A 17,706-nucleotide genomic window follows, 5' to 3' on the forward strand; every position below is an offset into this window, starting at 1 on the left:
TGAAGAACAAGGAACACACCAGGCAGGTCCGAGATACTGTTGTGAAGAAGTTTAAAGCCAGATTTGGATACAAAAAGATTTCCCAAGCTTTAAACATCCCAAGGAGCACTGTGCAAGTGATAATATTGAAATGGAAGGAGTATCAGACCACTGCAAATCTACCAAGACCTGGCCGTCCCTCTAAACTTTCAGCTCATACAAGGAGAAGACTGATCAGAGATGCAGCCAAGAGGCCCATGATCACTCTGGATGAACTGCAGAGATATACAGCTGAGGTGGGAGACTCTGTCCATAGGACAACAATCAGTCGTATATTGCACAAATCTGGCCTTTCTGGAAGAGTGGCAAGAAGAAAGCCATTTCTTAAAGATATCCATAAAAAGTGTTGTTTAAAGTTTGCCACGAGCTACCTGGGATACACACCAAACATGTGGAAGAAGGTGCTCTGGTCAGATGAAACCAAAATTGAACTTTTTGGCAACAATGCAAAATGTTTTGTATGGCGTAAAAGCATCACAGCTCATCACCCTGAACACACCATCCCCACTGTCAAACATGGTGGTGGCAGCATCATGGTTTGGGCCTGCTTTTCTTCAGCAGGGACAGGGAAGATGGTTAAAATTGATGGGAAGATGGATGGAGCCAAATACAGGACCATTCTGGAAGAAAACCTGATGGAGTCTGCAAAAGACCTGAGACTGGGACGGAGATTTGTCTTCCAACAAGACAATGATCCAAAACATAAAGCAAAATCTACAATGGAATGGTTCAAAAATAAACATATCCAGGTGTTAGAATGGCCAAGTCAAAGTCCAGACCTGAATCCAATCGAGAATCTGTGGAAAGAACTGAAAACTGCTGTTCACAAATGCTCTCCATCCAACCTCACTGAGCTTGAGCTATTTTACAAGGAGGAATCGGAAAACATTTCAGTCTCTCGATGTGCAAAACTGATAGAGACATACCCCGAGCGACTTACAGCTGTAATCGCAGCAAAAGGTGGCGCTACAAAGTATTAACTTAAGGGGGCTGAATAATTTTGCACGCCCAATTTTTCAGTTTTTTATTTGTTAAAAAAGTTTGAAATATCCAATAAATGTCGTTCCACTTCATGATTGTGTCCCACTTGTTGTTGATTCTTCACAAAAAAATACAGTTTTATATCTTTATGTTTGAAGCCTGAAATGTGGCAAAAAGTCGCAAAGTTCAAGGGGGCCGAATACTTTCGCAAGGCACTGTATATCAGTGAAGACAACCTCTTCCAGGGCAATAGGGGAACCATATTTATCTCAACACCAGCATTTCCCATGAATGCAGCATGCAGTAAAAGTATGTGGAACACCCATTTCATGAAGTTCCATAGCCATGGGACAGAATAATCATGTCTAAACCAATGGGGGGTGAAATGCTAGAGCCAGGAAATACATTGGATAGTTCTTCTACATCTTCCTCTCTTTGTAAATGTATACGTTTTATCCAGGGGATGTTTACCTGCCATATTATTATTATTTTAACCTTTATTTAACTAGGTAATGTTCTCCAGGTGCTTTGTGATTGGCTTAGTGTTCTGTCACTCATGGGAACAATACTTCACCACAAAATATTTGTATTTATTTAACTAGGCAAGTCAGTTAAGAACAAATTCTTGTTTTCAATGATGGCCTAGGAACAGTGGGTTAAACAGAACGACAGATTTGTACCTTGTCAGCTTGGGGGTTTGAACTTGCAACCTTCCGGTTACTAGTCCAACACTCTACCACTAGGCTACCCTGCCGCCCCATATACACTGAGTGTACAAAACATTAAGGACCACTGTGAAATATATTTTCCATAACCAAACATAGTATTTCAGCTGGTGTCCAAAAACCAAAAGTAAAAGACGCGAAAACCAAACTTAAGACCGGAAGCATAGAAATAGTGCAGTGAGCTCTTTCAGTGTCTTTGAACGAGGTAGTAGGTGCCAGGCGCACCGCCTTGTGTCAAGAACTGCAATGCTGCAGGGGTTTTCATGCAAAATAGTTTCCCATGTGCATCAAGAATGGTCCACCACCCAAAGGACATCAATCCAACTTTACACAACTAGAATAGAATGCCATTGTATCAAATCAAATGTATTTGTCACATACACATTGTTATCAGATGTTAATGCGAGTGTTGGTGTAGCGAAATGCTTGTGGCGCAGCGCAAGCATTTTGTATGCTGTAGGGTTAAGATTTCCCTTCACTGGAACTATGAAAAACAGCCCCAGACCATTATTCCTTCTCCACCAAACTTTACAGTTGGCACTATGCATTCGGGCGGGTAGCGTTCTCCTGGCATCCGCCAAACTCAGATTCATCGTTCAAGCGTGATTCGTCACTTGCTCCAGAGTCCAATTACACCACTCCAGCCGACGCTTGGCATTACACATGGTGATCTTAGGCTTGTGTGCGGCTGCTTGGCCATGGAAACCCATTTCATGAAGCTCCTGACTAACTGTTAATGTGCTGACATTGCTTCCAAAGGCAGTTTGGAACTCGGTAGTGAGTGTTGCAACCAAGGACAGGCTGTTTTTACACTCTACGCGCTTCACCACTTCACCAAAAGTCTTAAGCAACATTTCTATTGGATTTTTTGTTGGAATTCTTTTGGAATTGTTTGGAACTTTATTGGGAATTCTTTTAGAATTGTTGGAACTTTATTGGGATTCTTTTTAGAATTGTTGGAACTTTATTGGGAATTATTTTAGAATTGTTGGAACTTTTATTGGGAGTTCTTTTGGAAATGTTGGAACTTTATTGGGAATTCTATTCCAATCCAATAGTACTAGGATTCTGATCCCTCTCTCTCTCTCTCCCTCTCTCTCTCTCTTTCTCTGTGTGTTATGCGTCAAACAGCAGTGCTTCCTGTAAGTGTATGGTGTAACTCTGCCTTGACACAGTGACCTGTGGCTGGGCTCTCAGGGAGTATTCTGTGTCGTTCCCCTCATAGAACCATCACTGATCTCCTCCTCTCTGAACTCCCTCTGTATGGGCTAACTGATCTCCTGCCTCTTCTTCTCTATGGACGTGCAACTGCACTATAAAGGGAAGGACTAACCCTGGGCAGGGCATTTAACATCCCTCACACTCCCGGATCACTGACCACAGATGTGGGATGAGAGAAGAGATGGTATGATGAGAGAATGAGAGAAGATAAGAACTCCAGTTGATCTGATCGTTACCATTCGTTGTGTTCTTCTTTCCTTCAAGAAAACAGAAACTTCTAATCTTGTTTGGGGACAGCGAGTTCATGAGTTGTTGATTGAGCTTGTGATTCGGTGTTCCTTTCTTTTTCTGACTATGCGCCATCAACAGTCAGACGCATCACAGCACCAGTTTACCTGATTCAGTTGGACGTGACTTTGGGCTCTTGTTTGGACTTTCAGTACGGCTCAGCTCTCTTCTTCACTTTACATTTTCCCGACATTTTGAATCGTCACACTTGGTCTGCTTCTATTTGTCTATGCCTGATTACAGACCAGTTTCTTCCAGACCAACCCAGCCAAGCCGCCACCATGCCCGTCCGCATCATGTGCAGCATCTCCTTCTCGGCCGACGACGAGCCCAGAGGACTGGGAAAAGACGGCTTCGACGACCGCTACCGCAAGGGGATCAAATCCGGTGATGGCGGCGGTCGGGGGGATTACCGGGAGGACGGGTGTGATGAATTGGACGTGTATGACGAAGATGAAGACGACGCCAGCCAGTTAGACAGCCTCGCAGAGTTCTTCGACAGCTGCTCGCTCCACGGCGCCAACCACATCTTCGCAGAAGACAAGAAGTTCAGCGTGCGTCAGGGCCTCTGGGCCATCGTCTTCCTGTTAGCTCTCTCTGCTTTCCTCCTCCAGGTGTTCGACCGTGTCGTCTACTACCTGTCCTACGATCACGTCACAATGCTGGACGAGAGAAATGCCCCAAACTTGACCTTCCCGGCCGTCACCTTCTGCAACTACAACTACTTCCGCCGCTCCCAGATCAGTTATAGTGACCTGCTGTTCATGGGCCAGCTGCTGGGGTATGAAGACAACATGGCCCCTGGGATCCCCCTGGCCCCCGAGCCCGACCGCCAGGGATCCAGGTTCAGCCTCGATGAGTTCCACAACCGTACCAGACACCGTATAGAAGATATGCTGCTGGAGTGCAACTTCAGAGGGAAAGAGTGTGGCCCGGAGGCCTTCAGAGAGGTACAGTAGCCGGTTAGTGATTATTAGTATTGCCGCTGGTGATAAAAGTGATAATAGAATAACTTCAGAGGGAAAGAGTGTGGTCCGGAGGCCTTCAGAGAGGTACAGTAGCCGGTTAGTGATTATTAGTACTGGTGATAAAAGTGATAATAGAATAACTTCAGAGGGAAAGAGTGTGGCCCGGAGGCCTTCAGAGAGGTACAGTAGCCGGTTAGTGATTATTAGTACTGGTGATAAAAGTGATAATAGAATAACTTCAGAGGGAAAGAGTGTGGCCCGGAGGCCTTCAGAGAGGTACAGTAGCCGGTTAGTGATTATTAGTACTGGTGATAAAAGTGATAATAGAATAACTTCAGAGGGAAAGAGTGTGGCCCGGAGGCCTTCAGAGAGGTACAGTAGCCGGTTAGTGATTATTGGTACTGGTGATAAAAGTGATAATAGAATAACTTCAGAGGGAAAGAGTGTGGTCCGGAGGCCTTCAGAGAGGTACAGTAGCCGGTTAGTGATTATTAGTACTGGTGATAAAAGTGATAATAGAATAACTTCGGAGGGATAGAGTGTGGTCCCGAAGCCTTCCAAGACTACTACTACTACTAGCTACTGATGTAATCTAGCTGTCTCCGAGCCTTTCTTACACATTTCATGGGGTTTACAGTGTACTGATGTAATCTAGCTGTATCCGAGCCTTTCTTACACATGTCATGGGGTTTACAGTGTACTGATGTAATCTAGCTGTCTCCGAGCCTTTCTTGCACATTACAGTGCTTCCACTTTTTCCTTAATATTGCAACACTGGGAAATCCATTGCAATTGAAAGGAATTGTTGTGTAGCGTAGTCAGTGAAAGTAAATGGATAGAGATGTATTGATATTTGGGCTTTTGACTGCACTTTGCCATTGTCCTCTTGACTGTTACCTCTAGATAAAACATGGTTTGCATGCTGAATGGCAGGCTGTTATTTGTGGACAATGCTCTGCCACATCAGCATATTGATTTCACTATAACCTTTGCACAGTATATCGCTCTGACTACGAATGACTGAATTTCATCAGTATCATGTTTATGCATCAGGCAATAATGACAGTGTTCTGTTTTTACCCGGCCTGACAGGAATGTGATATCTTTATTTGAAATCTCTCGATATCACCTGTTGACAGTTTTGACAGCATTTCTTGGAGTTGCTTTCAAGATTCCCTGAAATCACATCTGCAGCACATCTCAATCCATGACCAGTCTTCTCCTTCCTAACACCCTGACCCTAACAATAACCCTGACCCTGACCCTAACAATAACCCTGACCCTGACCCTAACCCTGACCCTAAACCTAACCCTGAACCTGACCCTAACCCTGACCCTAACCCTGAACCTAACCCTGACCCTGACCCTAACAATAACCCTGACCCTAACCCTGACCCTGACCCTGACCCTAACCCTAACCCTAACCCTGACCCTGACCCTAACCCTAACCCTGACCCTGACCCTAACCCTAACCCTGACCCTAACCCGGACCCTAACCCTGACCCTAACCCGGACCCTGACCCTGACCCTAACACTAACCCTAACCCGGACCCTAACCCTGACCCTAACCCGGACCCTGACCCTAACCCTGACCCTAACCCTGACCCTAACCCGGACCCTGACCCTAACCCTGACCCTAACCCTAACCCATCCACCTCCTAGAGGCATAGATAATAGGAATATATTTATCATATTGTCTATATAATATAACATGTAGACATAGATTATACTTGACTGGGTCCTGTTATCCTTAAAAAAAATACTGATAATCATCTGTACTTTCAAACCAACAACCTCCACCCTTATCACAGATATTAGAGAATAAACAGAAGGCCATGCACCTGCGCCAGCCTCGTTTTAACTGGAAAAATCGTTATTAATGGGTAGTTAATGTACAATATCGGCAGCTGTTTTCTGAGAACCAAAGATAACCTGATAACTGCTTTGCTAAGAAATAACTATACATTTTTTGCTGAAGGAGAACAGAGAGAATCATATTCACATTAAGTGTGTGAAATGGAAGAAAAGTCCAGGGCCAAGCACTCAAGTGGGTGGCTTGCACCTTCATCACGGTATCCATGGTGACCCATTTTTCCTCTCAGAGACACAAGGTAAAGTTGCATTGATTCCCTATATTCATGCTGTGTTGTATAGGACTCTATTTTTGAATAAACCAAAACATTTGGAACACATGCTCTGTCCATGACATAGACTGACATAGGATGCCTTATTGGTACCGAACGGCAAGCGGGACTGGAGCGCCAAGGCGAGGTCCAAAAGGCTTCTTAACAGCTTCTACCCCCAAGCCATAAGACTCCTGAACAGCTAATCAAAGGGCTACCCAGACCCCTTTTTTACGCTGCAGCTACTCTCTGTTATTATCTATGCATAAGTCACTTTAATAAATCTACCTACATGTATATATCACTTCAATTACCTCGACTAACCGGTGCCCCCACACATTGACTCTGTACCGGTACCCCCTGTATATAGCCTCCACATTGACTCTGTACCGGTACCCCCTGTATATAGCCTCCACATTGACTCTGTACCGGTACCCCCTGTATATAGCCTCCACATTGACTCTGTACCGTACCCCTGTATATAGCCTCCACATTGACTCTGTACCGGTACCCCCTGTATAAAGCCTCCACATTGACTCTGTACCGGTACCCCCTGTATATAGCCTCCACATTAACTCTGTACCGGTGCCCCCTGTATATAGCCTCCACATTGACTCTGTACCGGTACCCCCTGTATATAGCCTCCACATTGACTCTGTACCGGTACCCCCTGTATATAGCCTCCACATTGACTCTGTACCGGTACCCCCTGTATATAGCCTCCACATTGACTCTGTACCGGTACCCCCTGTATAAAGCCTCCACATTGACTCTGTACCGGTACCCCCTGTATATAGCCTCCACATTGACTCTGTACCGGTACCCCCTGTATATAGCCTCCACCTTGACTCTGTACCGTAACACCCTGTATATAGCCTCCACATTGACTCTGTACCGGTACCCCGTGTATATAGCCTCCACCTTGACTCTGTACCGGTACCCCCTGTATATAGCCTCCACATTGACTCTGTACCGGTACCCCCCTGTTTATAGCCTCGCTTGTCTACACTTACAGCCTCTGTGACAAATACAATTTGATGTCACTTGTTAAATCCACTTCAATCAGTGTAGATGAAGGGGAGGAGACAGGATTTGTAAGTCTTGAGACAATCGAGAATTGCTGAACCTGGCGTAAGGGCTGTATAATGCTAGTGCGGTTATTTTTACATGAAGAAATTGCAAACTAACGTGACTTTGACACTTGCGCCTACTTACAGCCAGCCGAAAATAGAGGCCGGAATTTCCTGCGTGAACCAGTGCAGCCTTGTGTTTTTATTTTGAATAATTGACGTTTTTGACGTTTTTTGACGTTTGACGTTTTTTGTTTGTTACACACAATTGGATCAGAGCACTGTAGTACAAAACATATATTTATAAAGAGAGGAGTTTAAAGTAGGGTAGCAGTGTTATTGGTGTTAAGGTATATCAACATATCCTGTCAGGGATGTCTTCATAATACTACCCCTCCTCCGCTGAGTGGTTAGGTCCACTGGGACTAACAACACCTCCGGTGATGTATGTATCCCTCCGCTGAGTGGTTAGGTCCACTGGGACATATAAAGCCCCTGGAAATGGAAGATAAACACAACCATCAGTGAAATAAACACCAGGCTGGAGTTGGCGGTTAAAATCCCTAGTGGGAGAGAGACTTAGAAAACCCCAAAGATAATACATAATGTATTTATCCACACACCTCTCCCCTGTCAGTGTGTACAACCAATAGGGAGCATTTATCTGGAGTCATCTGGTCATTGGAACCAATAGAAGAGATGATGAGACAAAATTATTCCAGTCTTTATTATCATAAGCTTTGTGTTGGTGGAGAAGGAAAGTGTGTGTGTGTGTGTGTGTGTGTGTGTGTGTGTGTGTGTGTGTGTGTGTGTGTGTGTGTGTAAATGCTTGCGTCCGTGTGTGTGTGTTGGTTTTTGCCATAGCACTACACAGCTGATTCAAATAATCAAAGCTTAATGATTAGTTGATTATTTTAATTACACGCTCACCCCTTGGGGTCCACAGGCCTGAGTTTGGGAAACACTGCTCTAAGCATTGCCCTGGGTCTGTATCAAATTATCTTCACTCATTTTCCCTGCAGTAAATAGATAGGTGTCCTGTCCAGAGCAGAGCTATAGAAAGGTGCCTTCAACAGGGCTAGTTGGACACACACACACACACACACACACACACAGACAGAGGGCTCAGCTTACAGCATTCTGTCCCAGGGCAGCAGAATATGATCAGGCCTGGAGCACTGGAAGGAGCAGAAGGAAGGATGGGGAGGCAGCAGCTACATCCTGACTCTATCCATTAGTCCCGGGTCCCTTTACATCCCAACTCAGCATCACCGTCACCGCATGAGCACTTCGGTTTCAACCTTCTGCTGTCTCCTTGGGAACATAGAGCTGAACTCCTGCTGTCTCCTCAGTAACATAGAGCTGAACATCTGCTCTCTCCTCGAGAACATAGAGCTGAACTCCTGCTGTCTCCTTGAGAACATAGAGCTGAACTACTGCTGTCTCCTCGAGAACATAGAGCTGAACTTCTGCTGTCTCCTCGAGAACATAGAGCTGAACTCCTGCTGTCTCCCTGAGAACATGGAGCTGAACTCCTGCTGTCTCCTCAAGAACATAGAGCTGAACTTCTGCTGTCTCCTCGAGAACATAGAGCTGAACTTCTGCTCTCTCCTCGAGAACATAGAGCTGAACTCCTGCTGTTTCCTTGAGAACATAGAGCTGAACTTCTGCTCTCTCCTCGAGAACATAGAGCTGAACTTCTGCTCTCTCCTCGAGAACATAGAGCTGAACTTCTGCTCTCTCCTCGAGAACATAGAGCTGAACTCCTGCTGTCTCCTTGAGAACATAGAGCTGAACTTCTGCTCTCTCCTCGAGAACATAGAGCTGAACTTCTACTGTCTCCTTGAGAACATAGAGCTGAACTACTGCTGTCTCCTCGAGAACATAGAGCTGGACTTCTGCTGTCTCCTCGAGAACATAGAGCTGAACTTCTGCTCTCTCCTCGAGAACATAGAGCTGAACTCCTGCTGTTTCCTCAAGAACATAGAGCTGAACTCCTGCTGTCTCCTTGAGAACATAGAGCTGAACTTCTGCTCTCTCCTCGAGAACATAGAGCTGAACTTCTGCTGTCTCCTTGAGAACATAGAGCTGAACTTCTGCTCTCTCCTCGAGAACATAGAGCTGAACTCCTGCTGTTTCCTCAAGAACATAGAGCTGAACTCCTGCTGTCTCCTTGAGAACATAGAGCTGAACTTCTGCTCTCTCCTCGAGAACATAGAGCTGAACTTCTGCTGTCTCCTTGAGAACATAGAGCTGAACTTCTGCTCTCTCCTCGAGAAGATAGAGCTGAACTTCTGCTGTCTCCTTGAGAACATAGAGCTGAACTACTGCTGTCTCCTCGAGAACATAGAGCTGAACTTCTGCTGTCTCCTCGAGAACATAGAGCTGAACTTCTGCTCTCTCCTCGAGAACATAGAGCTGAACTCCTGCTGTTTCCTTGAGAACATAGAGCTGAACTTCTGCTCTCTCCTTGAGAACATAGAGTTGAACTTCTGCTCTCTCCTCGAGAACATAGAGCTGAACTCCTGCTGTCTCCTCGAGAACATAGAGCTGAACTTCTGCTCTCTCCTCAGTAACATAGAGCTGAACTACTGCTGTCTCCTCAGTAACATAGAGCTGAACTCCTGCTCTCTCCTTGAGAACATAGAGCTGAACTTCTGCTGTCTCCTCAAGAACATAGAGCTGAACTCCTGCTGTCTCCTTGAGAACATAGAGCTGAACTTCTGCTGTTTCCTCAAGAACATGGAGCTGAACTTCTGCTCTCTCCTCGAGAACATAGAGCTGAACTTCTACTGTCTCCTTGAGAACATAGAGCTGAACTACTGCTGTCTCCTCGAGAACATAGAGCTGAACTACTGCTGTCTCCTCGAGAACATAGAGCTGAACTCCTGCTGTCTCCTTGAGAACATAGAGCTGAACTACTGCTGTCTCCTCGAGAACATAGAGCTGAACTTCTGCTGTCTCCTCGAGAACATAGAGCTGAACTCCTGCTGTCTCCCTGAGAACATGGAGCTGAACTCCTGCTGTCTCCTCAGAACATAGAGCTGAACTTCTGCTGTCTCCTCGAGAACATAGAGCTGAACTTCTGCTGTCTCCTCGAGAACATAGAGCTGAACTCCTGCTGTTTCCTTGAGAACATAGAGCTGAACTTCTGCTCTCTCCTCGAGAACATAGAGCTGAACTTCTGCTGAGAACATAGAGCTGAACTTCTGCTCTCTCCTCGAGAACATAGAGCTGAACTCCTGCTGTCTCCTTGAGAACATAGAGCTGAACTCCTGCTCTCTCCTCGAGAACATAGAGCTGAACTTCTGTCTCCTTGAGAACATAGAGCTGAACTACTGCTGTCTCCTCGAGAACATAGAGCTGGACTTCTGCTGTCTCCTCGAGAACATAGAGCTGAACTTCTGCTCTCTCCTCGAGAACATAGAGCTGAACTCCTGCTGTCTCCTCAAGAACATAGAGCTGAACTCCTGCTGTCTCCTCGAGAACATAGAGCTGAACTTCTGCTCTCTCCTCGAGAACATAGAGCTGAACTTCTGCTGTCTCCTTGAGAACATAGAGCTGAACTTCTGCTGAACTCTCTCTCGAGAACATAGAGCTGAACTCCTGCTGTTTCCTCAAGAACATAGAGCTGAACTCCTGCTGTCTCCTTGAGAACATAGAGCTGAACTTCTGCTCTCTCCTCGAGAACATAGAGCTGAACTTCTGCTGTCTCCTTGAGAACATAGAGCTGAACTTCTGCTCTCTCCTCGAGAAGATAGAGCTGAACTTCTGCTGTCTCCTTGAGAACATAGAGCTGAACTACTGCTGTCTCCTCGAGAACATAGAGCTGAACTTCTGCTGTCTCCTCGAGAACATAGAGCTGAACTTCTGCTCTCTCCTCGAGAACATAGAGCTGAACTCCTGCTGTTTCCTTGAGAACATAGAGCTGAACTTCTGCTCTCTCCTTGAGAACATAGAGTTGAACTTCTGCTCTCTCCTCGAGAACATAGAGCTGAACTCCTGCTGTCTCCTCGAGAACATAGAGCTGAACTTCTGCTCTCTCCTCAGTAACATAGAGCTGAACTACTGCTGTCTCCTCAGTAACATAGAGCTGAACTCCTGCTCTCTCCTTGAGAACATAGAGCTGAACTTCTGCTGTCTCCTCAAGAACATAGAGCTGAACTCCTGCTGTCTCCTTGAGAACATAGAGCTGAACTTCTGCTGTTTCCTCAAGAACATGGAGCTGAACTTCTGCTCTGAGAACATAGAGCTGAACTTCTGTGTCTCCTTGAGAACATAGAGCTGAACTACTGCTGTCTCCTCGAGAACATAGAGCTGGACTTCTGCTGTCTCCTCGAGAACATAGAGCTGAACTTCTGCTGTCTCCTTGAGAACATAGAGCTGAACTTCTGCTCTCTCCTCGAGAACATAGAGCTGAACTTCTACTGTCTCCTTGAGAACATAGAGCTGAACTACTGCTGTCTCCTCGAGAACATAGAGCTGGACTTCTGCTGTCTCCTCGAGAACATAGAGCTGAACTTCTGCTCTCTCCTCGAGAACATAGAGCTGAACTCCTGCTGTTTCCTCAAGAACATAGAGCTGAACTCCTGCTGTCTCCTTGAGAACATAGAGCTGAACTTCTGCTCTCTCTCGAGAACATAGAGCTGAACTTCTGCTGTCTCCTTGAGAACATAGAGCTGAACTTCTGCTCTCTCCTCGAGAACATAGAGCTGAACTCCTGCTGTTTCCTCAAGAACATAGAGCTGAACTCCTGCTGTCTCCTTGAGAACATAGAGCTGAACTTCTGCTCTCTCCTCGAGAACATAGAGCTGAACTTCTGCTGTCTCCTCAGAGAACATAGAGCTGAACTTCTGCTCTCTCCTCGAGAACATAGAGCTGAACTTCTGCTGTCTCCTTGAGAACATAGAGCTGAACTACTGCTGTCTCCTCGAGAACATAGAGCTGAACTTCTGCTGTCTCCTCGAGAACATAGAGCTGAACTTCTGCTCTCTCCTCGAGAACATAGAGCTGAACTCCTGCTGTTTCCTTGAGAACATAGAGCTGAACTTCTGCTCTCTCCTTGAGAACATAGAGTTGAACTTCTGCTCTCTCCTCGAGAACATAGAGCTGAACTCCTGCTGTCTCCTCGAGAACATAGAGCTGAACTTCTGCTCTCTCCTCAGTAACATAGAGCTGAACTACTGCTGTCTCCTCAGTAACATAGAGCTGAACTCCTGCTCTCTCCTTGAGAACATAGAGCTGAACTTCTGCTGTCTCCTCGAGAACATAGAGCTGAACTCCTGCTGTCTCCTTGAGAACATAGAGCTGAACTTCTGCTGTTTCCTCAAGAACATGGAGCTGAACTTCTGCTGTTTCCTCAAGAACATGGAGCTGACCTTCTGGTTACTTCTTAAGAACATAGAGCTGAACTGCAAAGTGGCCTCCTCTTGCTTTAGCCACCTGTTCCTGTGATGCTGTTAGACCATGTTGGGTGCATGTGGAAAGGATATCGTTCCTATGCAACGTGCAATCCTTCAACTGATGCAGACAGTATTGCCCCCTATGTTGTAGACAGCACTACTCACAGTTTATGGAGAGATCTTTTACAGTGTGCCTGTAATGGTGTCCTACTCACCCTGACGATGGTAGATGGGAAGATTGGAATCGTGTCCTTCACTCTACTAGTGGATATCTGTGTGTGTGTGTGTGTGTGTGTGTGTGTGTGTGTGTGTGTGTGTGTGTGTGTGTGTGTGTGTGTGTGTGTGTGTGTGTGTGTGTGTGTGTGTGTGTGTGTGTGTGTGTGTGTGTGTGTGTGTGTGTGTGTGTGTGTGCACTATGTGTGTGTGTGTGTGTGTGTGTGTGTGTGTGTGTGTGTGTGTGTGTGTGTGTGTGTGTGTGTGTGTGTGTGTGTGTGTGTGTGTGTATGTTTGTGTGTGTGTGTAGATTGCCTATTTGACCTTGACTCAACTAGTAGTTCTGTAACCTGAGTGTGGCTTGGCTCTGGGTAGTAGGATTAGAGCAGCCAGATACTGAAGCTGTGGCTCCAGGGGGCACCAAGTGGCTGACAACAACACAGACACATCAAATATTACATCTGAGAAACAGATGTCCTGCCTTCTGATTTCCCTTTTTCTCCTCAGTAGCCTCAATAGCATGGGATCCTTCAGTTCACCATTCAATGGACCATATTGATTGATTGATTGATTGATTGATTGATTTATTGATTGATTGAAGGAAGGACAGGCTACTCAAACTGGAGACGACATATCAGCGGTGACATATATACTGTTCTATATATACAGTTCTATATACTGTTCTATATATACGGTTCTATATACTGTTCTATATATACTGTTCTATATACTGTTCTATATATACAGTTCTATATACTGTTCTATATATACAGTTCTATATACTGCTCTATATATACGGTTCTATATACTGTTCTATATTGACGTGTTCTCTCTACAAGCCACTATGTATCCCATGCTGTTCTATATTGAGGTGTTCTCTCTACAAGCCACTATGTATCCCATGCTGTTCTATATTGAAGTTTTCTCTCTACAAGCCACTATGTATCCCATGCTGTTCTATATATACTGTTCTATATTGAAGTGTTCTCTCTACAAGCCACTATGTATCCCATGCTGTTCTATATTGAGGTGTTCTCTCTACAAGCCACTATGTATCCCATGCTGTTCTATATTGAAGTGTTCTCTCTACAAGCCACTATGTATTCCATGCTGTTCTATATTGAGGTGTTCTCTCTACAAGCCATTATGTATCCCATGCTGTTCTATATTGAGGTGTTCTCTCCACAAGCCACTATGTATCCCATGCTGTTCTATATTGAGGTGTTCTCTCTACAAGCCACTATGTATCCCATGCTGTTCTATATTGAGGTGTTCTCTCCACAAGCCACTATGTATCCCATGCTGTTCTATATTGAGGTGTTCTCTCTACAAGCCACTATGTATCCCATGCTGTTCTATAGTGAGGTGTTCTCTCCACAAGCCACTATGTATCCCATGCTGTTCTATATTGAAGTGTTCTCTCTACAAGCCACTATGTATCCCATGCTGTTCTATATTGAAGTGTTCTCTCTACAAGCCACTATGTATCCCATGATGTTCTATATTGAAGTGTTCTCTCTACAAGCCACTATGTATCCCATGCTGTTCTATATTGAGGTGTTCTCTCTACAAGCCATTATGTATCCCATGCTGTTCTATATTGAGGTGTTCTCTCCACAAGCCACTATGTATCCCATGCTGTTCTATATTGAAGTGTTCTCTCTACAAGCCACTATGTATCCCATGCTGTTCTATATATACTGTTCTATATATACTGTTCTATATTGAGGTGTTCTCTCTTCAAGCCACTATGTATCCCATGCTGTTCTATATTGAAGTGTTCTCTCTACAAGCCACTATGTATCCCATGCTGTTCTATATATACTGTTCTATATATACTGTTCTATATTGAGGTGTTCTCTGTTCAAGCCACTATGTATCCCATGCTGTTCTATATTGAAGTGTTCTCTCTACAAGCCACTATGTATCCCATGCTGTTCTATATTGAGGTGTTCTCTCCACAAGCCACTATGTATCCCATGCTGTTCTATATTGAGGTGTTCTCTCCACAAGCCACTATGTATCCCATGCTGTTCTATATTGAAGTGTTCTCTCTACAAGCCACTATGTATCCCATGCTGTTCTATATATACTGTTCTATATTGAAGTGTTCTCTCTACAAGCCACAATGTATCCCATGCTGTTCTATATATACTGTTCTATATTGAGGTGTTCTCTCTACAAGCCACTATGTATCCCATGCTGTTCTATATTGAAGTGTTCTCTCTACAAGCCACTATGTATCCCATGCTGTTCTATATATACTGTTCTATATTGAAGTGTTCTCTCTACAAGCCACTATGTATCCCATGCTGTTCTATATTGAAGTGTTCTCTCTACAAGCCACTATGTATCCCATGCTGTTCTATATATACTGTTCTATATTGAGGTGTTCTCTCTACAAGCCACTATGTATCCCATGATGTTCTATATTGAAGTGTTCTCTCTACAAGCCACTATGTATCCCATGCTGTTCTATATATACTGTTCTATATTGAGGTGTTCTCTCTACAAGCCACTATGTATCCCATGCTGTTCTATATTGAGGTGTTCTCTCTACAAGCCACTATGTATCCCATGCTGTTCTATATTGAAGTGTTCTCTCTACAAGCCCCTATGTATCCCATGCTGTTCTATATTGAAGTGTTCTCTCTACAAGCCACTATGTATCCCATGCTGTTCTATATATACTGTTCTATATTGAGGTGTTCTCTCTACAAGCCACTATGTATCCCATGCTGTTCTATATATACTGTTCTATATTGAGGTGTTCTCTCTACAAGCCACTATGTATCCCATGCTGTTCTATATTGAGGTGTTCTCTCTACAAGCCACTATGTATCCCATGCTGTTCTATATTGAAGTGTTCTCTCTACAAGCCCCTATGTATCCCATGCTGTTCTATATTGAGGTGTTCTCTCTACAAGCCACTATGTATCCCATGCTGTTCTATATTGTAGTGTTCTCTCTACAAGCCACTATGTATCCCATGCTGTTCTATATATACTGTTCTATATTGAGGTGTTCTCTCTACAAGCCATTATGTATCCCATGCTGTTCTATATTGAAGTGTTCTCTCTACAAGCCACTATGTATCCCATGCTGTTCTATATTGAGGTGTTCTCTCTACAAACCACTATGTATCCCATGCTGTTCTATATTGAAGTGTTCTCTCTACAAGCCACTATGTATCCCATGCTGTTCTATATATACTGTTCTATATTGAAGTGTTCTCTCTACAAGCCACTATGTATCCCATGCTGTTCTATATTGAAGTGTTCTCTCTACAAGCCACTATGTATCCCATGCTGTTCTATATTGAAGTGTTCTCTCTACAAGCCACTATGTATCCCATGCTGTTCTATATTGAGCTGTTCTCTCTACAAGCCACTATGTATCCCATGCTGTTCTATATTGAGGTGTTCTCTCTACAAGCCACTATGTATCCCATGCTGTTCTATATTGAGGTGTTCTCTCTACAAGCCACTATGTATCCCATGCTGTTCTATATTGAAGTGTTCTCTCTACAAGCCACTATGTATCCCATGCTGTTCTATATATACTGTTCTATATTGAGGTGTTCTCTCTACAAGCCACTATGTATCCCATGATGTTCTATATTGAAGTGTTCTCTCTACAAGCCACTATGTATCCCATGCTGTTCTATATATACTGTGTTCTATATTGAGTGTTCTCTCTACAAGCCACTATGTATCCCATGCTGTTCTATATTGTGTTCTCTCTACAAGCCACTATGTATCCCATGCTGTTCTATATTGAAGTGTTCTCTCTACAAGCCACTATGTATCCCATGCTGTTCTATATTGAAGTGTTCTCTCTACAAGCCACTATGTATCCCATGCTGTTCTATATTGAAGTGTTCTCTCTACAAGCCACTATGTATCCCATGCTGTTCTATATGTATCCCATGCTGTTCTATATTGAGGTGTTCTCTCTACAAGCCACTATGTATCCCATGCTGTTCTATATTGAGTGTTCTCTGTTCTATGTATCCTAGCCACTATATACTGTTCTATATTGAGGTGTTCTCTCTACAAGCCACTATGTATCCCATGCTGTTCTATATTGTTCTATATTGAGTGTTCTCTCTACAAGCCACTATGTATCCCATGCTGTTCTATATTGAAGTGTTCTCTCTACAAGCCACTATGTATCCCATGCTGTTCTATATTGAGGTGTTCTCTCTACAAGCCACTATGTATCCCATGCTGTTCTATATTGAAGTGTTCTCTCTACAAGCCACTATGTATCCCATGCTGTTCTATATATGTTCTCTCTACAAGCTGTTCTATATTGAGGTGTTCTCTCTACAAGCCACTATGTATCCCATGCTGTTCTATATTGAAGTGTTCTCTCTACAAGCCACTATGTATCCCATGCTGTTCTATATTGAAGTGTTCTCTCTACAAACCACTATGTATCCCATGCTGTTCTATATTGAAGTGTTCTCTCTACAAGCCACTATGTATCCCATGCTGTTCTATATATGTTCTCTCTACCACTGTTCTATATTGAAGTGTTCTCTCTACAAGCCACTATGTATCCCATGCTGTTCTATATTGAAGTGTTCTCTCTACAAGCCACTATGTATCCCATGCTGTTCTATATTGAAGTGTTCTCTCTACAAGCCACTATGTATCCCATGCTGTTCTATA

At 44.2% G+C, this 17,706-nt stretch overlaps 1 protein-coding gene across 1 annotated transcript in view; it reads left to right on the forward strand.

Moving 5' to 3' along the window:
* Window positions 1–2,979: 2,979 nt before the first annotated feature.
* LOC115121841 (acid-sensing ion channel 1B-like) overlaps window positions 2,980–17,706 on the forward strand; it is a 148,943-nt gene continuing 134,216 nt past the window's right edge. The window contains 1 exon segment of the mRNA XM_065004242.1: window positions 2,980–4,204. Coding sequence (XP_064860314.1) covers window positions 3,536–4,204 — 669 coding nt within the window. The 5' untranslated portion in view covers window positions 2,980–3,535.

The sequence above is a fragment of the Oncorhynchus nerka genome, linkage group LG2 (genome assembly GCF_034236695.1).
Source record: "Oncorhynchus nerka isolate Pitt River linkage group LG2, Oner_Uvic_2.0, whole genome shotgun sequence".
NCBI lineage: Eukaryota > Metazoa > Chordata > Actinopteri > Salmoniformes > Salmonidae > Oncorhynchus > Oncorhynchus nerka.